Source organism: Malania oleifera, chromosome 9 (assembly GCF_029873635.1).
Source record: "Malania oleifera isolate guangnan ecotype guangnan chromosome 9, ASM2987363v1, whole genome shotgun sequence".
Lineage (NCBI taxonomy): Eukaryota > Viridiplantae > Streptophyta > Magnoliopsida > Santalales > Ximeniaceae > Malania > Malania oleifera.
In genome coordinates, this window is record NC_080425.1 from 18,212,391 (window position 1) to 18,238,961 (window position 26,571).

At 36.4% G+C, this 26,571-nt stretch overlaps 1 protein-coding gene across 1 annotated transcript in view; it reads right to left on the minus strand.

The window, feature by feature from the left end:
* The window catches only part of LOC131164288 (metacaspase-1-like), a 30,527-nt gene extending 17,819 nt beyond the window's left edge, over positions 1-12,708 (minus strand). Inside the window, exons 1-3 of the mRNA XM_058121371.1 lie at positions 12,196-12,708; positions 11,183-11,513; positions 10,857-10,974 (exon numbers count right to left, since the gene is read on the minus strand). Of these exons, the coding sequence (XP_057977354.1) occupies positions 10,857-10,974; positions 11,183-11,513; positions 12,196-12,676 (930 nt within the window). The 5' untranslated portion in view covers positions 12,677-12,708. The remainder of the gene's footprint in view (positions 1-10,856; positions 10,975-11,182; positions 11,514-12,195) is intronic.
* Positions 12,709-26,571: the final 13,863 nt, after the last annotated feature.

Consider the following 26,571-nt stretch of genomic DNA (forward strand, 5'->3'; position numbering starts at 1 on the left):
AAATTATACAAGGAACTAGTCCCTTTATTTGTAAGCTTACTTGGTAACTAGATATGAAGCATGTGGTGAGTAGGTCCACTTTTTCTTGCATCATGCCTTCAAAAGTGGAACCCATTTGCCCTGTCTCATACATGCATATGTGCGATAAGCCAAGCTTGTTTAAGGTATTATGCTTGTCTATGACTGTTTGCCTTGTGTACATAGGATAAGAAACCATCAAGTAAATAATAGTACAAGATTTATTCATTGAGTGTATTTATGCTTTAGTGTAAAAAAAGAGAATGATTCCTTAATTATTTTGATGTTTCCTAGAGTGAGACCTTGAATAGCATAGTAACCTCTTTAAAGGAGGATGAATATTCTTCGATCATTGTAAAATCCCTAACATTTGTAAATATGTTTAGCCTACTTACCTCCTTGCTAAACACACATCGCCTACGGAGGCATTGTTAATGTATTGTGTTGCTTTAATATTTAGTGCATCATTGTCACTTTCTTGCTACTTCCATTTACTTTGCACTCAATTTTTGAGAATATGCTATTATGTTAACCTGCAGTATAGTTTGATTGACTAGTTAACCAAAAGTGTTTTAACTAATATCATGAGCCAAACTTCTTCAAGACATTATTCCTGTCTATGATAGCTTGCCTTGCATGCATAAAATGGATTAAAATTATGTAAATAATAGTATAAGTTTTGTTCATTGAGTGTGTCAATGCCTTAGTGTAAAATGGGAGTATGACTCCTTGGTCAATTTGATGTTTTAAATCGTAAAAGTTAGAATTACATATAAAGCTCTTCAGGCGAGGGCGAGTCTTCAACAATCACTAGAAGTTGTAAACGTGTTTAGCCTACTTGCTTCCCTCACTAAACAAATGTTGCCAATGGAGGTGTTATTAATGAATTATGTTGCTTCAATGTTTATCATGTGCTTGTCATTTGCTTACATAAATGGCTTACTACTTCCATTTATTTTGCATTGGATTGTTGTGAATGTGTTCTTACGGGAAACTGCAGTATACTTTGGTTGACTAATTAAATAAGAGTGTTTTAGCTAATGTCACTCAACCCCTTATAAGGTATGGAGTGTTCAGGCTATGATAGTTGGTACCAAAGATTGGTTAACTACTTTGTGAATTTGGTAGCTTTCGTATTGTTGGGATCGTACGAAGCATCAAGAAGAGACCATACCAACCAATACTGAGAGAACTAAGGCACTAGAGGAATAGGCTAAGACGCCCGAAAAGTATATCTACATAGCCAAATGTGCTAATATTTTTAATCCACTAAAGGGAACATAAAAACATCAATGGGGTTCCATGGTGAAGATAGGACTTCCACACTATAATAGAAGTTTTATAGATCCAAATAAATTATTTGAATGCCAAGATGCACCTGATGGTTCATGCTATAGGAAATTCCAACTCTACAAAAATAAAGTATGGAAGAATAAAGGCTCCAAACCCTGAGGACATAGGGGTGCACGTGATGCTACGGACTTAGAAAAATTTTTATTAATTTAAAATGGAACAATACTTCTATACGGTGAGGATGAACTTAAATAAGGAAAAAGTATTTTTGGCAACAATGTGCTTAAGTAGTGATGCAAAGTTGTGGTGGCATACCAAGTACAATGAGATATAAGATTGTGTAGTGTAATTGATTATTAGATAGACTTGAAGAGAGTGCTTAAGGTCTAAATCTTTCCTAAGAATGTTGAGTACAATGATCTACATAAACTGTGAGACCTTAAGCACAATGGCACAATTAGAGAGTATCTGAAGCAATTTCATGTTGGATATTCAGAACATGTCAAATAAAGACATATTTTTCTACATGTTCTATTTTTCTTGAGAGGTTGAAACCATGGACAAGGGTAGAACTCCATCTATAAAGAGTTCAAGACCTGCCTACTGTACATGCTATTACAGAAACACTTAGCTGACTATGTTGGAGAAAGTTCCACACTATGCAAAGAGAGTGGCGTGTCTAGAAATAGTGAAAAGTCTTCTAATAAGAGAAAACCCAAATGTGGGGGAGTTGACACCAAGGAATCATCGTTAAAAGAAGCTTTTTCATCTTAGTCATTTAACACATCGATTAGTAAAGGTAAGATGACATGCTTCTTATGTCTAGGCCCTCATAGTGTTGTAGATTGCCCTTATAAGTCCTGGTTTAATGCCTTGCAAGCTTCCATCGTGGAGTGAACACAAAATGATGATGAGAAAACCCCAAGGATGGGTGCAATGCAGTTACCAGACGCATTAGGTAGGCAAAAGAACCAAAATTTACTATAGTGAAAGGGTTAATGTTTGTAGAATTACTAATTAATGGGAAGAGCACCTGTGTTATGATGGATACAGTGCTACCACTAATTTTATCTCATAGGCGAAGAGACTCAACTTGAACTTAAAGAAGGACTTAGGATGCATAAAGGTTGTTATCTCCATAGCTCAACTTACTTTCGGAGTAGCCAAGACGCAAGTGACTATGAAGCTTAAAAAGTGAGCGGGACATTCAAATTTCACAATTGTGCTAATGGATTATTTCCAAGTAATACTTGGAATGGAATTCTTGAGGGAGACTAAGGCGATACCAATGTCGTTTACTAGTTCTTTTTGCAATTCACTGCAAAGAAAGGGGATGGTAAGAAGTTCCTCTCAGCAATGCATCTAAAAAATGGTTTGAGGATGGGTGAACAAACATATCTGGTCATGTTGGTGGTACATCAAGAAATAGGCCAAGAGTTGGTGCCTATTGCCATCCAAGTTATGTTGAATGAGTATAAAGTTAAGATACTTGAAAAGCAACCCTATGATTAGCCTCTATGATAGGGTGTGGAGCATGGGATAAAGTTGTTACCTAAATCCTCTTACTAAGAGTTCATATCAAATGGTGCCTCTAGAGTTAGTAGAATTGAGGTAGTAACTTGATGAGTTAATGGATTTTGGTTATATATGTCCTTCCAAAGTATCATTCGAAGTGCCATTGTTGTTTCAAAGGAAATATGATGATAGCATGCAGATATGTGTATGGATTATTGAGAGCTTAACAAGGTGATTATGTGCAATAAGTATCCCATTTCACTTATTGCTACTTTTTTTATCAGCTAAGGCATGTCCAGTGCTTCACCAAAATTAACTTGTAGTCAAGCTATTATTAAGTGAGGATAGTAGATGGTAGTGATTCAAAGACAACTCACGCAATGCAATATAGGACATATGAATTCTTGTTGATGCTCTTTTGGGTTGACAAATGCACTAACGACATTTTGCACATCAATAAACTAGATGTTTCATGAGTACCTTGACAAGTTTTTCATTCTGTACCTGGATGACATTGTTGTCTAATAGTTCCACTCTATAGGAACATGAAGATAATCTACATAAGGTGTTTAATATATTGAAGAAGAACAACCTATATATAAAGAAAGATGAGTGGTTTTTTAATTTTTTCTTGGAAGAACATCAAATTCATTAGTTATGTGATTGAGCAAGGTCGTAGTGGAAGGATAGAGAAGGTGAGAGCTACTCAAGATTAGAAGATTCCAAAAATAGTGAAGGAGTTGTGTTCCTTATTTTTTGGACTTGCCAACACTATTTCGAGTTTGTGGAGGGGTAGTCGAGGAGAACTGCCTTGTTACTAGAACTGCTAAAGAAGGGTTATAGATGGAATTGGACAGAGAAGTGTTAAATATATTTTGACAACTTAAAGGAAGCCATAATGCAATATCTTATACTTGCTCTTCTGAACATCATGAAGCCCTTTGTGGTATAAACAAATGCATTAGACTATTATCTTGGTGGAGTCCTATTATAGGATGGGCATTTTATTGTGTACGAAAGTTGTAGTATTATTGAAGCAAAGCAAAAGTACACAACTCAAGAGAAGGAGATGGTAGTAGTCATACAATGTCTTGGGCGTGTGGTGACATTACCTACTTGGAGGATGAAGTTTGTGGTGAAAATAGATAACTCAATTGTTAATCACTTGTTCACATAGCAAAATTATTACCAAAGCAAGCATGTTGGCTATAATTCTTAGTGAAATTTGATTTCTTATTTGAGAACAAGGTGGGGCTGATGAACTAAGTCATAAATACACAAAGCAGGCAGGCCAAGCTTATGACCTTACAATATGGCAATACACTTACTAGTAAGTAAAGTTACCAAGATAATGCAGTAGCAAATTAAGGGTAACCTTGTCAAAGATTCAATTATCTGAAACCTCATGAGGTTGGAAAAAAAGGGCAAACCATGTTGATTTTAGTTAGATGATGAATTGTTGATGACACATGGTAACCACCTCTTATGCCTCGCGCTATTGATTTGAGGAAGATATTATTGAGAGAGTGTTATGACAGCTTGTGGACAAGCCATTTGGGATGACATCGTGCTTTGGCATTATTGAGGCAAAGGTACTATTGGTCACATATGCGTGATGAGGTGGTCGAGTATACCCTAACTTGTCTCACCTTCCAACAAGATAATGTAGGCAAAAGAATATTTTAGGTCCATTGGAGCTTCTTCAAGTACCAACGAGACTGTAGGAGAGTGTTTTGCTTGACTTCATTACCAGCCTGCTTAGAATGGGAGATTAAAGGTTTGTACTCATAACTATAGATAGGTTTTCGAAGTGTGGTACTTTTATATCCACACCAAAGGACTATTTGGTTGAGGATACAACATAAATTTTTTTGAAACATATTTATAAAGTATTAGGGTGTTCCCCAAGATGTTGTTGGGGATCGAGGTTCATAGGTAACTTATGTATGTAACTTTTTAGAATCTTTGGTTCACAACTTGATATGTCTTCAAGTCAACACCCATTGATAGATGGAAAAATGAAAAATATTCAACATGCTAATAGAGGAGTATTTGAACCATTTTGTTATAGCCAATCAAAAGAATTGGGTGCAACTACTTGATGTTGTTTAGTTATGTTTTAATGCCCAAAAGAGCTTAACAACCAATAAGAGTCCTTTTAAGCTTATTGTAGGCCAATAGTTCTTGTTACCTCACATTGTGGACAAGTTGTATAAAGAAAAAAAAGTGTGAAAGCATACGTCTTCACCGAATAATGGAGAAAAAATGTAAAGATCAACCAAACATACTTGGAAAAAGCTTCCAAGCTGATGAAGAAGTGGACAAATCAGAGGAAGAAAACTACACTTCAACATGAGTGACTTGGTAGTTGTTAAGCTCCATAAAAATATACTAAATATATCATTGCAAGATCGAGATAGGATATTACTTTGTAAGTATGAAGGACTAGACCCCATCTTGGTGAAAGTCGGGAAGGTCTCTTATAAGGTTGATCCTCCAACTTGGATGAAGTGTGTTGTGCAAATAAATGCGCAACAGAAACAAACGATCTTACAATGCAGCAACCAGTAGTGAAATATATAGAAAACACAATCACATAAATTATATAAAAGCAATAAAATAATGACACAAAGAATTACGTGATTTGGCAATGTCTATATCCACGGGAGCAAATGACAATGATTTTTCTCTATCTTATGTCAAAAAACATATGGATTACAATACACAACAAGTATATATAACCCTCCCAGAGGTTTTTCCCTTAAAACCCAAACTATACAACTTTCTAATTCAACATTTGAAAACCAGCGCTGAGTAACCAAACAAAACAATCGACAGTACCGTTGATGGTTTGAAGTTGAGACCAAACAGTCGATGTAACACAAGAAAAAATCGTTGATTGTTTCTCTACACCTAGACAAAACTGTCATCGGTTTCCTCCTACAAGCTAGCAACTCTGTTTCCCACTATGTTTTATCTTTGGATATGCATTCCACTCAACATATGAGCCATATATTACAACAATCTCCTCCTTGGTGAATATACGCCGCTTAGAAGAAAACCAAAAGCATAACTTGCAGCTCAACTTGAGACAACAGTTTGGGACTGCCTCCCATCTAGCAACTGGAGACATTAAGTAAGTCCAAGCAATGCTTGAACTTATGCGTGGTAACAGGCTTTGCCAATACATCTGCTGCATTCTCAGAAGTGTTAACTTTCTTAAGCACAAGTTCACTTGAAGAAACCAACTCCCGGATTTTGTGAAACCTCACATCTATATGCTTGGTTCTCGCTTGGTACACTTGGTTCTTCGCTAAATAGATGACACTCTGACTATCACAACGCAGCTTAACTCCACCTTGCTGTATACCTAGCTCCTTAACTAAAGTTGTAAGCCACAATGCTTCCTTGGCAACTTCGGTAATTGTCATATACTCGAACTTAGTTGTTGATAATGCAACCAGATATTATACCATGGAACTCCAACAAATAGGCCCTCCCATAATGGTGAACACATACCCTATTGTTGACCTCCTGTTATCTAGATCCCCTGCATAATCAGCATCCATATATCCCATACCTGGAGGATCACTCTGTTGACTGCCGAACATGATGCCATAGTGAGAAATACCTCGTAAGTATCTAAAAATCAACTTGATGGCATCCCAATGCTGTCTACCTAGATTTGAAAGAAACTTACTTACCACGTTGACAACTTATGTCAAGTACAACCTTGTATGTACCATAGCATATATTAAACACCCCCACTGCACTAGCATAGGGGACCTTTGACATGTCATAGATATCATCATCCATCCTCAGACACTGAGTCGTAGAACATTTAAAATGATTCGCTAACGGTGTACTTACTAGTTTTGCATTAACCATGCTAAATCTCTCCAACACCTTCCCCACATAGCTGCTTTACTATAACCACAATCTCCATACAGCTTTGTCTCTGTGAATTTCCATCCCAAGAATCTTCTTGGCTGCACCCAAATCTTTCATATCAAACTCTTTATTCAACAGAGTCTTTAACTGATTTACCTCAGTCATATCCTTCGCAACAATTAGCATGTCATCATCATAAAGTAATAGAAAAATGATAGAACCATCATCAAGACTCTTCATATACATGCAGCAATCATACTCACACCTTCTATAGCCTATCCAAATCATGTAGGAGTCAAAACGTTTATACCACTGCCTCAGGGACTACTTTAGCCCATAAAGTGACTTCCTCAGTTCTTGTTCAATTTGACTAAACCACTTTGGTTGTGCCATGTAAATTAGCTCCTCCAAAGAAACATTGTCTTTACATCCATTTGCTCCAAATGCATATCGTAATGTGCCACCAATCCCAACACTACCCTGATGGAAGTGTGTCTAACCACAGAGGAGAAGATTTCATTATAATCAACTCCTTTCTTCTGCGAGTAACCCTTTGTTACTACCTGAGCCTTGAACTTCTCACCTTCCTTTTCTGATACCACTTCTTTCTTCCTATACACCCACTTGCACACTATCGTCATCTTCCCTTCTGGAAGTTCCACCAAATTCCATATCTAGTTCTTATGCAATGACTCCATCTCTTCCACCATAGCACCCATCCAACTACTTTTCTCCTAGATATGCACCACCTCTTGAAAAGTACTTGAATTCTTGCTACTAGTAATGAGAGCATAAGATACTAGATCATTAAATCCATATCTAAGTGGTGACCTAATGGTGCGTCTGGTTCTGTGTACAATGATACTGTGATATTCCTGGTTTCTCGAGTTAGAACTCCCCTCATTCTGAACAATTTCATCACTGCTTTGAGTCTCTAACTCCACCCGCACTACATGCTCATCTCTGCTCCAGTTTTTAGGCACCTGTTTCTCTTTTTCATTGAATCCCACGCCTTGAACCCATTCACACCTTTCTGAAACCCCAGAAAAATGCAAACGTCTAGACTTTGCATTAAGCTTTGATCTCTCCTCACTAGATATGTGCACATAGGTTGGACAACCAAACACTCTCAAATCGGAGTAGTCTACTGCATTACCTACCCATGCCTCCTCTGCAACTTTCCCCTCTATTGATGCCCTTGGTGATTGGTTAACAAAAAAAAACATATCATACTCACTACCTCGGTCCAAAAGTTCTTTTCTAGCCCTGCATTTAACCTAAGCCACCGAACTCTTTCAGCTAGAGTTCGGTTCATCCTTTCTGCCACACTATTCTGTTGTGGTAACTGGTATGCTGTGAAATGTCTCCTTATTCCATGCTTCTCAAAAAACTCCATGAATCTCAAATCACCATACTCGGTTCCATTGTCTGACCTTAGACATTTAATTCTCCTCCTAGTTTGATTTTCCATCCCATCTTTCCATAATTTAAACTAGCAAACATCTTTTACTTGTGCCGCATGAAGTACACCTAGACCTTCCATGAGTAATCATCGATAAAACTAATAAAGTACATAGGTCCACCTCGTGATGCTACTCTCATCGGTCCCCAAGCATCCGAATGAATGTAATCAAGAATACCTTTTGTCTTGTGAGTGGTTGTTTTGAACAGCACCCTGTTCTATTTCCCAAGAACATAATACTTGCAAAAATTCAGCCTGCATGTTTTGATACCCTTCAAAAGATTTCTCTTATGAAGTTCCTTCATCCTATGCTCACTCATATGATATCACCAACACCGCTCTATGAGTCTCTTTATTCAACTACATTCACCAATTTTGAAGAACCCTCTAGATTTTCAGAATTCCCCTTCTTCCTTTTCGGACACTCTAGTTTTATGCTCCCCTTTTTCCCGCACTTAAAATACCTTATGTCCTTCTTCTTGTTTGACTGCAACCGAGACTTATTACTACTTAATCCATTCCAAAACTTGCTTCTCCCACGTTCTTGGTTAGCCTTTACCATATGACCTTTACCTTGTGAAATCTCATCGTTGGCCTTCTTTCTTTGATTAAAACCCAATAGGGCGCTTGTTACCGTTTCCAAATTCAGGGTTTTTTTGCCCCATCTTAGAGTCGTAACCAGATTTTCATATGTTTGAGATGCGGGTAGGGAATTTAATAGCATCAATGCCTTGTTTTCTTCCTCAAACTTCACATCATCCCACATCAAATCACTTATATTCTGATTGAATACATTGATGTGTTCGATCAAATCCAAAACCTCCACCATCTTAAGCCAATACAACTTTTGCTTAAAATACAATTTGTTCGTTAAAGACTTGGACATAAATTGGCTTTCAAGTTTCCGTCAAACAGCTGTAGGAAATTCCTCATCCATGATATGATACAACACATTATTGGCTAGACAAAGCCTAACAGTCGCCACAACCTTCGCTTCCAACTCCTTCCAACTTGTTTCATCCATGCCTTCTAGTTGACATCCATATAATGCCTTCACCATACCTTGCTTCACTAAGAGATCCTTAACCTTTCTCTGTCATAGTCCGAAATTACCCGTTCCATCGAACATAACAACATCGAATTTTGTAGAAGAAATTCTAAATGCCATTATAACCAATTGCTCTGATACCAGTTTGTTGTACAAATAAATGTGCAACGGAAACAATTGATCTTGCAACTGAGCAACCAACAACAAAATATACAGAAAACACAATCACACATAATAAATGAAAGCAATAAAACAATTACACAAAGAATTACGTGGTTCGGCAATGCCTACATCCACGGGAGCAAATGATAGTGATTTTTTACTAACTTCTATCAAAAGATATATGGATTGCAACATACAACATTTATATAACCCTCCTGAAGGTTTTCCCCCCGAAACTCAACCTATACAACTTTGCAATTCAAAATTCGAAAGCCAACGCTGAGTAACGAAGCAAAACCATCGACAGTTTCAAACGTATTGTTGACGTTTTGAAGCCAAGACCAAACAGTCGATGTAGCACAAGAAAAACTATTGACTATTTCTCTGCACCTAGACAACATCATCGACAGTTTCATCAAATTGTCGCCGATTTTCTCTTGCAAGCCAACAACTCTGTTTTCAACCATGTTTTCTCTTTGTATATGCATTCCACTCAACATATGAACTACATATTACAACAAAGAGCTTCCAGTGTTTTACACTAGCTTCCTCAAACCATTCAACTTCGACACTAAAGATCCAAGGGAAAGTTACTTAACAAGAGTACCAATGAAGATAACCCAACCTTATAAAAGATAAGTTAACATCATTCTTGCAAATAGAAAGTTCACATCATCAACAAAGAAGCGACACAAGTTCTTAGCGAACTAAAAAAGGCCTTGGAGATGAAAAAATCAGTTGTATGTCAGCGGAAGACATGGAGTCGTTCGTGGATAAATTTGAAGAGTATTTAATATCAAAATTTATGAGAATGTTGACAACATAAGTGGGGGAGAATGTCATGAATAATCAAGGTTGTTCAGGGCATTATGCTGGCCTGTGACTGTTTGTCTTGTGTGCATGAAGAGTTACCATCATGTAAATAGTAGTATAAATTTTGTTCAATGTATGTGTCAATACCTTAGCTATGACTCCTTGGTTAATTTGATATTTTCTGGTGTAAGAGTTAGAATAGTATATAAAACTCTTTAATTAGGGGAGGATGAGTGTTCATCAGTTATTGTATAGCTCATTAGTAGTTGTAAGCATGTTTATCCTACTAGCACAGAGGTGTTGATGAATTACGTTGCTTCAATGTGTTTCAAGTACTTGTTATTTGCTTATATAAATTGCTTACTACTTTTACTTTGTATTCAATTTTCGTGAATGTGTTGTTGTGATAAATTGCAATATACTTTGGCTAACTAGTTAACTAATGAAGATGAATTAGCTAGTGCGCCACGGTCTTTCACCAGGTCATGTGGATTGTTTGGCCTGTGACAACATACCCAACATGAAGGACCTGTTCCCTTTATAAAATGTCTAAATGGTTCTCATTCATTTGACACTAGTGTTGCGACATTACACGTCAAAATTAATCTTAAGCATGCAAATCAGGTGTAGATATTAGAGGATCAGATGACTAACCTTGGTGTCTGCAGAGGTTTGATGGTCATCGCAGGCACTAAAACATAGAGCAAGGCCACCATCGGTGCCTTTATATGTTGATGGTCTACTATGATCTTCCCAGAAATAGTATCCTTCCCTGTATATATATACATGACAAATGCCAAAAAGGGAATTACTGTAATGGAATTCTTCTTATGATTAATACATGCAGACTGGTTAATTAACCTGGATGAGCATATATTGCGTTATATATTTCTATATATTTGTGACTGAATAGGAGGATGAGAAAGAGAGAGAGAGAGAGAGAGAGAGAGAGAGAGAAATATCAGAAACAAAAAACTGACTTATTCATTCTGCAGACAAAAGGTAGATCGAGAACAGTTCCACTATAGCAAGCATCAACGATAGCATGAAGTTTGGCTCCTTTGGGCAGTGGCCTTACAATGGTGGCATTAATCTCATCATCAACTATGGTCCCCTGCGTCTCGTAATCCACAGGGCAGAGTGTCTCATCGTATCCGTCCATCTCATCACCGTTGTCGTCCTGCTGCCGTGACCCATGGCCGGAGAAGTGGAACACCAAGGAGTCTCCTGACTGGCAACCTTGGATCAGCCACCGCAATGCTGTTCTAATATTGCGTTTTGTTGGGATCCGTAATGGGTCTGTCTCCTCTTCTGCGTGGGCAGATGTTTTTTTTTTTTTTTTTGGGATTTTGTTTGTATGTTAGATACATGTTTTTACCACATCTGATGATCATCCATGATAAATCCATTCTTCATGATTTTTCAGTAATGGTATGCATGCAACTAGTTGTGTATTTTCGAACATTTAGAACAATTTACCTTTAAAGTCTAACCTTAATGAATGTCTATCGGGTTTTTTGAAGCAAGATAATTCATGCTCTATGCTGAATCTAATCCGTAATAGTTTCTCTGTTGCAAAAATCAGTTTTATTTTTTTTTTATTTCTAATTTTTAATTTAAAAGAATTGTAAAAATGTTACCCTGTTTTTAATTTTCCAAGTTTAATTAATAAGCAAGATCATGCATGGTATGATTAAGCTCTTTCTAGGAGAAGATTAATAGCCTGCTGTGCAGTGAAAAATAATTTTATTTTTCATTAGTTTCTTTCTGAAAACGTACAAAAACGCATGCTAGATAGCACATGCTTTTTAATTATTTTGTACCTACCTTATATAAATGTTGAGATACCTAATTAGAAAAAATAATAATAATAATAATAATAATCTTTAGAAAACTAAAATTGGAAAATTTCCACTACAGGCCCTGTCTCTTTTCCTAAAGATTTTTTCTATGCATGAGTGAAAAACAGAGGCATTTAAGACTAAACTACTACCTGTGAGGACAAGTATAGAGTCAATAGGAAATCCCAACTTCTCAACCAGGAAGTATTTCATGCACCTCACATCATTCACACTCCCCTTCAGCCTCTCCTTCTGGTCATGGTAGCTCACTCCGCACAGCAGCGCCCGCTTCCTTCCATGAGCCGAGAGAGGTGGCATCATCGGCGGCAGCCGCGGCGGCAATCGTGGTGCCAGCTGAGGGCCGTAACCGGCATAGTACCCAGAAGAACCACCACCGCTGGTACCATTACTCACAGAAATATTGTTAGCCACTGTGTTAAAGATGCCTTTGAACCAACCGGTTGCTTGGCTCAATGTGCCGTGCGCTTGACCCAAAGGATTCCCCAAAGGGCTACCGGTGGGTCGAACCCTTTGGGTGACTGCTTGGCATACGGCACATTGGATGGCCTGGGCATCTGCTGGAACCAGCAGCTGCACACCGCACCAGCTGCACCTCTCTATTCTTCCTGCCATTAATTTCTTTTCCTATCTTTTCAGTATGTAGCAGATTGGGAACCGTATAAGCATACACATATATATATGATCATGGGCCTTAGGTATTACATATATAATTAAGGGAATGGAATCATCTTATTGTGAAGTTAGATCTTCCTTTTCTGTGATTTGAATTTGCATAGCTTTATTCTGTCAGTTCATCAGGAGCTAGGTGGTTGGGGTAGTAGGGTTGGAGAACCGGATTCTTTCGTTTAATTTTTATTTTTTTTTTACCTTTTTTTAAATTTTATTTATTTATTTATTTTGTTTTGATATTGAATGGGTGAGGTTTCAAGATCACCCACAGGCTTCCTGGCAGCAGAATAGCTGGCAACTTTTGTAAAGTATATATGCCTGTTTGTGTAAGTCTAAAGGGGAGGAAGTATGCTGTACGTTCCATAATCTATAAGATTGGCTGTATCCGAAGTATTAGACATACAGATATTTTGCTGGTCACTTGAAACCTCATCAAGGATGAAAATTAATTAAGAGGAGACCCAGCCTTTTGCTCCTATAAATTAGTCATATGAAAGAAACACGAATATCATAGGACATATTCAAGGCCTTTTTGGGTTAGACACTATAGGGTTTGAGTTTCTATAGTCATGACTTTCCAAATTGAGATTAAATTTTGGTATTTAAGTGAGGATTAGTAGAGGGATGAGATTATTATCCCAGACCCTTTAACTCTCAAAAGGGCCTCTTGCACACCATCATATCACCGAAAAAAAAAAAAAAAAAAGATTTATTTCACGTGATGGAATTTGTTTGTCAAAGGCATGACGGTTGGCTGCTTGACAATTCTAAGCATTTAAATACAGATGGAGAGTAGGGTATTTGATGGGGTTCAAACCCTATTGTTGAATTAATCAAGTTGGAAAAAATTTACTATTTATGAATAAAATCATTTACAAAATTCAATAGAATATATTCTTTAATATATTTTTAATAACTATAGTTGGATAAGGATTCTTTCCTTCCTTTGACATTGAAACTCAATTAATTTGAAAGTGTGCACGTAACACCAACGTCATGATTTCCACATTATCTGTGGATTTTTATGAGCCTAATCCGAGGCTCACCAACATACTACTCAAACACTTAACTTGCAGATTGACCTCCCCCAAACAACTATGTTAGATAAAGGAGTTTAAATAGTTTATTTTATGCTACTTTCTTTTAATGTTATCCATAAAGAACTTGAATTAAGGAATGTTACTTTAAGTGGATTTATTTATTTATTTTTTTCAAAGTGTTCCTTCTAAATTTTGTTTAATTTCGCATGGCAAACATAGATAGATTTGGATAAGCTTTTTAGTCATGTTTGCAGCAACCAAATATGGAATTGAAAGTCGAGGAGGATAGGTAAGACAACCTTAGTCTAATCTAAGTGTGAGATCCTATGGTTGGACGATCTCTAATAACACCAATAGTGTTACCATTATTTGATTTCTAACAAGTATCTCACTTGATAGTGAGCTATGAGCAAGGTGCACCATGTAGAGGCTATTTTGATGAGTAACCAATTACAGAGTATTCTTAACTCTAACATGTTCAAGTTGCAAAGAAGAAAGTTGGTGATCCAGCAACAAAACAAAATTTAAGTGCTCAATGAGCACGGAAGCACCTCAACGACATGGCTAGTGAAGCTAATAACAGGTATAGTCAAATGCAATGAAACGTACTATAGTAAACTAAAATTTATTTTACATGAATGTATAAGATTAATGTTGAATAAGTTGAAGCAACTTGAGTATAAACTTTTAGTTCAATTGTTGAACACTAAAAAGGAAGCAACTTATGACATATTCAACGATTCTGTGATAAAACATTCACTACACGAGCTACAAAAGCCCAATTATTGACAAACTTTGTCATTGAATGCACAATCCAAAAGAAATAATAACCATTAGGGAGAAAGAGTTTGAACTATATATACAAACAAGCCTTCCACTACTAGCAACACTAGGGATAGAGAGATAGACTAGAGTATGCCCTTAACTTCAATCTTAGGACATCAAGCAATGAGATAGTGTATAAAGCCCCAATTGTTTTGTTAAGGTTGGTTAAATCAATAAAAGCACAGGCTGTGAAGCCTTTTAGTGACTTTTAATTAATTGTCAATTAGGTTTTAGGTTGCCACAAAGCAAAGGAGTTAACCTCTACGTGGTGCTTGAAGTATGTCAATGAAATTAATGTTAAGCTGTAGAGCTTTGAGTTGCACTAGAAATTTGAGAACAAAATGTTCCATACTAATGCATTTTTAAAGTTAATAACTCATTTGTCTAATTTGGGTGCATTTTCCCCTTTGTTATTGATGATCTAGTTCATATCACCATTGTGATTCACAATCTTTCACTTACTTATGGCTCGTGTGCCATTGGTAGGCTCCACCATGTGTGAAACGATATGTAAATTTGTGATATAAGGCCCCTTCCACACATTGGGAATTGTAAAAATTTTAAGTAAAAGAAAGGAAATATGTTGATACAAAAGTCAGGAAAGACACTACAAGAAACAAGGTTAAACCGTCACTAATAATCAAAAAACGATCAGTAATATTATTAGTCACGGTTCTATCAGTATTAGTGACGGTTATAATTTTGTCACCGTATCTGCAGATACTAATACTTATTAGTGACAAAATATACAAATTGCCATTAATAGTGGAGTATTAATCACGGAAAACAAACCGTCAATAATAGGCTACGACCGTCACTATAAATTATACATATCGTCGGCTCAAATTCGTCACTAAAGTGCAAGTATTAGTGATGGATTTAATAATCGTCACTAATATGACTATATTAATGATGGTCAATAAATTGTCACTAATGATACAATTTTAGTGACGGTTATTAAAATTGTCACTAATAATAAATTATTAGTAACGATTATAAAATCATCACTAATATTTGACCTTTAGTGACGATTTTGGCTCCCATAATGTTGATTTTATAGAGACGATTTTGGTCTTTCAATGACAGTTTCTAAACCGTCACCAATACTTCATCTTCCCATTATTAGTAATGGTTTTACAAACCATCAATAATGCTTTGAAATAATTTTTTTTTTTTTTTTTGAAAAGTCTTGTAAAAACCTATAATTACATTTTAGCATACATAAAATTAAACCAAAATTACTAAAATGTTCATAAATTATTAAAATTTAAAATAAAAATTGTTCAAAATTAAAATACATACAAGTACAAATTCAAATTAAAATATACAAATTAATTCTATTCGAATAATAAGAAATAAAGGAAAAGAAAAAATTTGAGCGCATCCAACCCGACTGTAGTGTCTAACATCGTCGTAGTATTCTGAAAGTCGTAAACCCTACAAAATAATAATTTTACAAGAAATTACCTAGCTAGTATACAATGTTTGAACATATATGTACATACTATAATTTAAAATAATTTGATAGCAAAATGATCGGACATTAGGATATAGTATAAAAAAAAATGATACAATTGTAACTAACTAAGTTTGATCAGTTGAAATTCACCCCACTTGGTTCGGACATCATATGCTCGAATTGTAAGCTAAGTGCTTTAATGAACTAAGTTGACTAAGTTTGTTTGTATTCTAACTTTTCTTCTAAGTGGGAAAAAAACTTGTAGGTAGGAGTTTTTGGGCACCGTCAAATCTAGCACGTTCAAGTCAATGTGATGGACGTGTCGGGACTAACCACACTCGGGTTGGACCTTGTATGCTTGAAATGGACACCCGAGTGCTAAAAATAAACTAGTATACTAAGTTTGTATTCTAACTTTGCTTCTATGTGGGGAAAAAGCTCTTGGGGAAGATTTTTTGGGTACTATCGGGTCCGGTATGTCCAGGTCAATGTGACGAATGTGTCGAGACTAACCCCAATCAGTTTGGATCTGGTATGCTCGAAATAACTTGGGTGCTTAAAATGAACTAAGTTTACAAAGTTTGTCTTTAAGCATATAATTTTCAATCACAGAGGGGTTTTTGGGCACCATTAGATCCGGCACATTGAAGTCAATGTGACGAGTATGTCAGGACTGGCCACACTCGGTTTGGACCTCGTATGCTTGAAATGGGCACTTGAGTGCTAAAAATGAAATAAGCATATTAAGTTTGTTTGTATTCTAACTTTACTTATAAGTAGGGAAAAAGCTCTCGGGGAGGATTTTTTGAACATCGTCAGCTCTAGAACATCCAAGTCAATGTGACAGATGTATCGGGACTAACCCCAAGTTTGAACGTTGTATGCCCGAATTGGACACTTGGGTGTTTAAAAAAAATTAAGTTCACTAAGTTTGCCTCTAAGCGTATAATTTTCAATTGGGGAGGAATTTTTGGGCACCGTCAAATTCAGCACGTTCAGGTCAATGTGACGGACATGTCGGGACTGACCACACTTGATTTAGACCTCGTATGCTTTAAATGGACACCTGAGTGCTAAAAATGAAGTATACTAAGTTTATTTGTATTCTAACTTTACTTCTAAGCGGGGAAAAAGCTCCCGGAAAGAAGTTTTTTAGCACCGTTAGCTCTGACACGTCTAGGTCAATGTGATAAACATGACGGGACTGACCCTAGTCAGTTTGGACATTGTATACCTAAATTAGACACTTGGGTGCTTAAAATGAATTAAGTTTACTAAGTTTGCTTTTAAACGTATAATTTTCAATCAGGGAGGATTTTTTAGGCATCGTCAGATCCAATATGTTCAAGTCAATGTGACAGATGTGTCGGGGCTGACCACACTCTATTTGGACCTCGTATACTTGAAATGGACACCTAAGTGCTAAAAATAAACTAAGTATATTAAGTTTGTTTGTATTTTAACATTACTTCTAAGTGGGGAAAAAGATCCTGGGGAGAAGTTTTTGGGCACCATCAGTTTTGGCACATCCAAGTCAATGTGACGGACGTGTCACGATTGAGCACACTCGATTTAGACCTCGTATGCTTGAAATAGACACCTAAGTGCTAAAAATAAACTAAGTATACTAAGTTTGTTTGTATTCTAACTTTGCTTTTAGGTAGGGAAAAAGCTCTCCGAAGGAGTTTTTTTAACATTGTTAGCTCTGGCACGTCCAGGTCAATGTGACAGACATGTTGGGACTTACCCCAATCAGTTTGGACGGTGTGCGCCCGAATTAGACACTTGGGTGCTTAAAATGAACTAACTTTACTAAATTTGTCTCTAAGCATATAATTTTCAATCGGGGAGGAGTTTTTGGGCACGATTAGATCTAGCACGTTCAGGTCAATGTGACGGATGTGTCGGGACTAACCACACTCGATTTAGATCTCGTATGCTTGAAATGGACACCTGAGTGCTAAAAATGAACTAAATATACTAAGTTTATTTGTATTCTAACTTTACTTCTAAGTGGGGAAAAAGATCTCGGAGAGGAGTTTTTAAGCACTGTTAGATCCGGCACGTTTAGGTCAATAAGATGGATGTGTCAGGATTGACCACACTCAGCTTATACCTCGAATGCTTGAAATCGACACCTGAGCGCTGAAAATGAAGTAAACTAAGTTTGTTTGTATTCTTACTTTACTTCTAAGTGGGGAAAAAGCTCCCACAGAGATGTTTTTGGGCACCATCAGCTCCGACACGACCAGGTCAATGTGACAAATATGTCGGGACTTACCCTAGTCAATTTGGACGTTGTATGCCCAAATTGGACACTTGGGTGCTTAAAATGAATTAAGTTTATGAAATTTATTTTTAAGTGTATAATTTTCAATTAGGAAGGAGTTTTTGGGCACCGTCAAATCCAGCACTTTCAAGCCAATGCAATGGATATGTCGAGGCTGACCACACTCAGTTTGAACCTCGTATGCTTGAAATAAAGACATGAGTGTTAAAAAGGAACTAAGTATACTAAGTTTATTTGTATTCTAACTTTACTTCTGAGTGGGGAAAAAGATTCCGAGGAGGAATTTTTGGGCACCATCAGCTCTGGCACGTTCATGTCAATGTGACGGGCATGTCAGGACTAACCACACTCGATTTGGACCTCGTATGCTTGAAATGGGTACCTAAGTTCTAAAAATGAACTAAGCATACTAAATTTGTTTGTATTCTAACTTTACTTTTAAGTAGGGAAAAAGTTTTGGGGAAGGAGTTTTTTAACATCGTCAGTTCTAGCACGTCTAGGTCAATGTGACAGACATGTCAGGACTGACCCCAGTCAGTTTGGACGTTGTATGCCTGAATTGGACACTTTGGTGCTTTAAATGAACTAAGTTTGCTAAGTTTTTCTTTAAGTGTATAATTTTCAATCCAGGAAGAGTTTTTGGGCACCGTCAATTCGACATGGTCAGGTCAATGTGACGAACGTGTTGGGACTGACCACACTTGATTTAGACCTTGTATGCTTGAAATGGACACCTAAGTGCTAAAAATGAAGTATACTATGTTTGTATTCTAACTTAACTTCTAAGTAGGGAAAAAGCTCCCGGGGAGAAGTTTTTTGGCACCGTCAGCTCCGGCACGTCAAAGTCAATGTGACTAACATGTTGGGACTGATCCTAGTTAGTTCGGACATTGTATGCCTGAATTAGACACTTGAGTGTTTAAAATGAATTAAATTTATTAAGCTTACTTTTAGGCGTATAATTTTCAATCAGGGAGGGGTTTTTGGGCACCGTCAGATCCAGCACGTTCAAGTCAATATGACGAACGTGTCAGGGCTTATCACACTCAATTTGGACCTCGTATGCTTGAAATGGAAACCTGAGTGATAAAAATGAACTAAGTATACTAATTTTATTTGTATTCTAACTGTACTCATAAGTGGAGAAAAAGATCCCGGGAAGGCGTTTTTGGGTACCGTCAGCTCCAGCACATCCAAGTCAATGTGACGAACGTGTCACGACTGACCACACTCGGTTTAGACCTCACACCTGAGTGCTAAAAATGAACTAAGTACACTAAGTTTGTTAGTATTTTAACTTTGCTTCTAAGTGGAAAAAAATCTCTCAAGGAGAAGTTTTTGGGCACCGTCAACTCCGGCACATCTAAGTCAATGTGACAAACGTGTCAAGACTAACTACACTCGGTTTGCAAAAAATGAGACACAAAGCTTTATAACATGTATAGGAATATTGAACTTCTTGAATATATAGAAAATTATATAATATCTAGTTACATAGATCCAAGTGTAGAGAATCAACTAGTTCAGAAGGTGTTCAAATTTGGACAGTATTTCATAACAATATTTGCTAGGAAGATCATTGTGCGTGTTATAAACAAAAAATGCATTTACCAATTTTACAAAAGTATAGACAAAAATATTGACATTGATCATTACCATAATATAGGTATAGATAACACATCCACAAGAACTTATAGGGCATACAGGTCCAGGATTTTTCTCTCTTCCAATGCAAGCCTCTTGTGCAATCACAATTGATGATCTGCAAACTCCACGAATAAATCCCTAGCTGCTTAATTATCTTGTATGATGTAGTTCCTAACTGATAGAGCTTTAATTCTTCACCAATTATAGTATTTGTGCTCCGTAATTCCTGCTGCAAGATGAGGATCATAAAATCAATTATGCAATTCCACAACAGAGCTCCAACACTAGCACAAAATCTCACTTTTATAGTTGATGATATTTTCTCAAAAAATAATAAAAATAGAAATGAAAGAACTTTCCAGGGACTTATCTTTCCGATTCCTAATTAATGGTTTAAACAATCCATGCATTGGTATCTTTTCAGTTATCACCCATGGCTTGCAAAAAATGAACAAAACAATAAAAGCTTACTGACAATGAAAATATAAGTTCTAATGAATGTAATTACTCCAAATCCAATATAGTTTGATATAGAAATAGAGGAAAAAAGCAGACACTATAAAATCAACAATAATAATGCATTTGTAGATAACTTCCTATTGAAGATGTTATAATGTGATTTGGATTCTCCAAAACTTTCCATAATTTTTTCAGGTTCTCTTTATAATCCAACACAATGATTCCCCTCGTGTATGTCTCTAAAGACAAGCTTGGAAAAATGCAGACTTGTGTTGATATGGTAGTCTGCTTCTATATGATTCAACAACTATTCTTAGGGACAAGTCTTTCTCCAAATTGTCAATTAACATGAAATGGTCATACCCAATGATTCTATTCATAAGTGAAGTTTCCCCTCCCATATCTAAATCTTACTCTATAGACTCAGAAAAAATTGACTTGTTTTTGACATTTGAACTATAAATATCCTCATGACAGGCAGCACTTCCAACACTAGAATCACCGCCTTCTTTTGAATTTGAACCAGAAGCTAGTAGGGCAGTAGGCCAGTTCTCCATTGTTAAATTGTGTCTAAGAAAAATACGTTCAACTCTGAACAGGGTAAAGTACATTAGTTCATTAACCGAAAAAAGAAGTCACCATTATACCATACAGAACATATAAGAGTTAATTTGTAGTTTCATTTTGACCACTAAACCCCCTTCACAAGACTATACAAAAAAGAACATCCATTATTTTCTGTTCACAAGATGTGCTGAAAAGATAAAAACATTCACAAAAGCAATTAATCAAAGTAAGATATTAATTGATTGGATTATTATCACAAATTTCGAGACTTCATTAACCCCTACTCAACTTAAAGCACATCCTCATCACATTTGATAAGACCATTAGTGACCTTTTAATTATCCACATTCCATCAACCAATGCAGATTTAGCGTATTTTGGATCCTTTAGTTCAACTTACTAACATTGTATAGTTAAGGGAACAAATTGTACATTTATTTTAATCCGCTACTAATAAAAAAATTTATATATATATGACAATAATAATCATAGTACATGTTTTAGGCATCTTGAACCTCCTCCCTCCTCTCTTTTCCTACGCGCATGGGTGGGTTGCTCGTGAAGATAACTACATTTTAGTAGGGTCATTATGAGACTATCTTAGTTGCAGTGGGCAGATGAAAACAATTCTTGATATTATCTAGGAAGCACAACCGAATATATATCAGGTGATATATTGGCTAACCTTGCCAGTGTGCTTGACATGACATATGAGAATCTGGATGAGTTGAAGATAAAATAAAACCAGCAACCCATGCCCTTTTGAGTAGAATGCTCGAAGAGAAAAACCATCACTACTATTCTTATATTAGTGATGCTTTTTACAACCGTCACTAATAATGCATTTGTCGATGGGGAAAAAAGTTCAATAGGTTACCAAGTACAAACAGGCAGTCTCACCAAGAAGAAATTATCCTCTAGTTTCACTTTCATAAGTCGACTTAAGATCCCCGAAATGGGTGGATTATTAGTGACTATTTTTTAAAACCGTCGTTAATAATGCTCATTGACGAGAAAACAATCTGTGTTTGATTGGTTGAGTTTAAATGACGAGCTACGGTCTTTCGTTAGGTGCTTGGGTGCTTGTAAGCTAGTTGGAATAGGTGTGTAGCGAAATATTTGCCACATTGGGTGGCAGTGTAATTTGAAATGGATCAATAACTTTCGGGCAAGGTTGCCTTCTTGCCCGTCCTGCAAAGATCATTCCAAGTAAGGGTTTCCATTAGGCAATACAATTGGTGGAAGAGTCATATGTTGACTTGAGCAAATAGTAATGAAGTATGTGTTTATGAAAATGAGTAAGCCTAAGACTTCACCATCTGATCAAAGAATACACAAGGAGATGTTGCAATTCCTTTGCATTGAGGAATCCTAGCAATCGTAGTGAAGGACCTTCCAAGATGAAGATAGAGATGGTAACTACATGGAGCAACGAGTAGGAAGATTTCCCTCTAAATACGGAGGTTCAACCCAATGATGCAAGTGAAACTAATGTCAAATCAAAAGTGGCACCAATGGTTCCATCTAAAAAGGGTGAAAGCAGTTGTCATGATTAAGTCGCATGAAGGAATACTCTAAAATTGTCACCAAAGTGTAATGACAAGCTGTCTTGAGAAGCAGCAACACCGGGAAGCACTTCCAAGTTAAGGAAGAAACTGCAATACAAAATATTATTACTTACCTTTGAAATCCTTCACAGGGCCTGGTTTGAGACTTTGATCCTTCTATTGGCTTTGATCATCATCTTCTATTTCCTCTCGCAAGTAGTTGAGTCAAAGACCATAATATGAAACACCAAGTTTCCTTCATACCTGAACTTCTTGTGAAAATAATTTCAAGCTTGTTTTCTCTTGAAATGTCATATTATGATATCTCAGAGGGCTTTGTTCAACATTTTATAGGTTGGCTACCACACAGCCATGTCACTTGGTAGACATGTAAGAAAGTGGTTGAAACTTGATATGTTTTGGTGTCGCAAATTTGTTGAATAAGGCCTTGGGGTTGATTGTGGACAGTTGCATGTCACTGAAGGTGCTTAAGCTATTTGGATGCACTCAGGTATGTTTCTTGTGACACCCATCTCGTTCTCTAAATGGCTAGAACATCTTTGGAGGTTCGAATGTTTCTAAAATTGGAGCCAGCTTCAATCCAAGAAATTTTCACATGCTTATTTGAGTGGCCATCTAAGAACATATCTGAACTCTACAACACAAAGCCAACAAGCTCTATAAGACCTTATCCTTTTAACATCCGGCACATAAATTGCACCCTTTATCTACTGATGTTTTTAAATTTGAATATTGCATCGAATGATTGATCAACAGTAGTATATAAAACAAAGCGCGTTAGGTGCCACAAGAAACATACTTGAGTGCACCCAAATACCTTAAGCACCTTCAGTGACATGCAACTATCCACAATCAACCCCAAGGCCTCATTCAACAAATTTGCGACACCAAGACAAATCAAGTTTCAACAACTATCTTACACGTCTACTAAGTGACATGGCTGTGTGGTGGCCAACCTATAAAATATTGAATAAAGCCCTCTGAGATATCATAATATATTTCAAGAGAAAACGGGCTTGAAATTATTTTCACAGCAAGTTCATGTATGAAGGGAACCTTGTGTTTCATATTATGGTCTCTAAATCAACTACCTGCAAGAGAAAATACCCACCATTTGATCATCATCATGTGAAATTAGAAGATGATGATCAAAGCCAATATAAGGAACAACGTCTCAAAACAAGCCCTGTGAAGGATTTTAAAGGTAAGTAATAATATTTTGTATTATGATTTCTTCCTTAACTGGTAAGTGCTTCCCGGTGCTGTTGCTTTTCAAGACAGCTTGTCATTACACCATGGTGACGGTCTTAGAGTACTCCTTCATGCGACATAGTCACGACAACTGCTTTCACCCTTTTCAAGTGGAACCATTGGTGCCACTTTTGATTTGACATTAGTTTCACTTACATTATCGAGTTGAACCTTTGTATCCGGAGGGAAATCTTCCTACTCATTGCTCCATTCACTTACCGTCTCTACCTTCGTCTTGGAAGGTCCTTCACTACAGTTGCTAGGATTCCTCAATGTATAGGAATTGCAACATCTCCTTGTGCATTCTTGCTTGATCATATGGTGAAGTCTTAGGCTTACTTATCTCATAAACACACACTTCATTACAATTTGCTCGAATCAACATATGACTCTTCCACCAATTGTAGTATCTAATGGAAATCCTTATTTGGAATGATCTTTGCTGGACGGGCAAGAAGTTAACCTTGCCCAGAAGTTATTGATCCTTTCTGAATTGCACTACCACTTGATGTGGTAGATACGTCGCTACACAACCTATTTCAACTAGCTTACAAGCACCCCAAGCACCTAACGAAAGACCGTAACTCGTTGTCTAAACTCAACCAATCAAACACAGATTGTTCTTTCATTAATGTGCATTATTAACGACGGTTTTAAAAAAATCGTCACTAATAATCCACTATATTAGTGACGATTTGTAAAGCCAACACTAATAATCTACCTCTTTGAGGGATCTTGAGTCGACTTATAAAGGTAAAGCTAGCGGATAATTTCTTCGGTGAAACTGCCCGCGTGCGAGTCCTCTGTACTTGGTAACCTATTGAACTTTTTTCCCGTCAACAAATGCAATATTAGTGATGATTGTAAAAATCATCACTAATATAAGACTACTAGTTACGGTCTTTCTCTTCAAGCATTCTACTTAAAAGGACATGGGTTGCTCATTCTATTTTATCTTCAACTCATCCAGGTTCTCATCTTTGGTGTCAAGCACACTGGCGAGGTTAGCCAATATATCACTTGATATATATCCAATTTTTCTTCCAGTGATAATATCAAGAATTCTTTTCATCTACCCACTACTATGAAGATAGTCTCCTAATGACCATACTAAAATGTACTCATCTTCACGAGCAACCCACCCACTGCTCTTGAGATGCTTTTATTAATCCTTTTCAAATTCACATCTTCTTAATTTGATGTCCTATGTAATTAGGTGTTCTAAAATATGTCTCATTTATTTGGAACTAAAAATATCCTTATATGCCCAAGATCTCCGTACTACACACCCGATGTGGGATGCTTACACAAAGGCACTTTCTGCTTTCACTCTTATAGGTTCATATAATAAGTTTCTGATGCTAAATTGTTAAATGAACTTCATGAAAACTATTCACATTAGACAATTCAAGAATAATTGAAATACAAACATCACTTTCAAAAATATTTTAGCATGCAGCATAACATACTCATTTTACCGCATGGTTTATGGACTTTTGATTATTTTGGAAAAATTCTAATGAAATTTCGGCACCATGCCATCTGTAAATAGAACATTTTCCCATAAAGACATGCTCCAAAAACTTGGTCGTTAATAGCAAGTAATTTACATTAAGCATGCAACAACCTAAAAATATCTACCAACATGTAATACACAAGTCACTGCATCAATCATGTAGGTGGTATTCAGTTTAATTAATGCACTCCTATTATCACCTATTAGCATGCATTTCACAACATTACATCAGCCATGCAGTTGGCATTCTAGACAAATATGCAATCCAGAATATTTAAGCGATTCAGTATAGTCCAATATAGTTCATGTCAAAATATAAACTATTCATAAAAGAGATATAATTATTTAATACAATATCGATAGTAGGTGTGGACTTTTTGAGTCTGATCCCTGTTTTGATTATGACAAACCACAGTATCTCACTTGTATACTAAGTATTTGAACAGGTGTATACCTCTGTAAGCAAGAGTGACGGATATCATATGGAAGTCGTAAAAGGACGTAAACGATCATATCTCAGCATATTTCATGGGATTGCAAAGGAGCAAAGCATGAAGACTTTGTTTTATTTTTTGGTTGTAATAGTAACTTAGAGTTGTATGTGCATGCATGCTCATGTGATTTAAATTGAAGCTCAAATACCTTAGATTGACCAAAGGGCCTCCTAGTAATATGAAAATTTTTTTTCATAAAATTCCTAACTTATACAAAGGTTTTAATATGGTTTTGAAGTTAAAAGAAGGCAAAAATAATTAATTTTTACAAAGGGGTTAGTCACTCGACCAGTCATCCGAAGCTATTTTCTCAACCAAATCATTCTTATCTTGAGAAGTATTCAACATGAAAGTTGTGGAATTCTCTTTTAGCTTTCTGTTTATATCAAGAACGTTCAAATATGAGTTATATAGGAAAAGTTATGGTCAAAAAACTAAAAGAAGTCCGTAAAAGAAAACTCCCTTCATGTTTCTTCCATCTCATTGATGGGCGTTTTTCTCAATCTATAACTTCTTATCTTAAAACGTTTTCAAAATGCAAGTAATGGTATTTTCTCTTAGCTTTCTATTTATACCAAGAACGTTCAATTTGAAATTGTAGGAAAAAAGTTGTGGTCAAAACGTTGAAGGGTGTCCGTGCAAAAAGCTCCCCAACAGCCAAAAAACGGCTAGTTTTCAAATTAAATCATATTTTAATACCCCAATGGCCATAAAACGGCTAG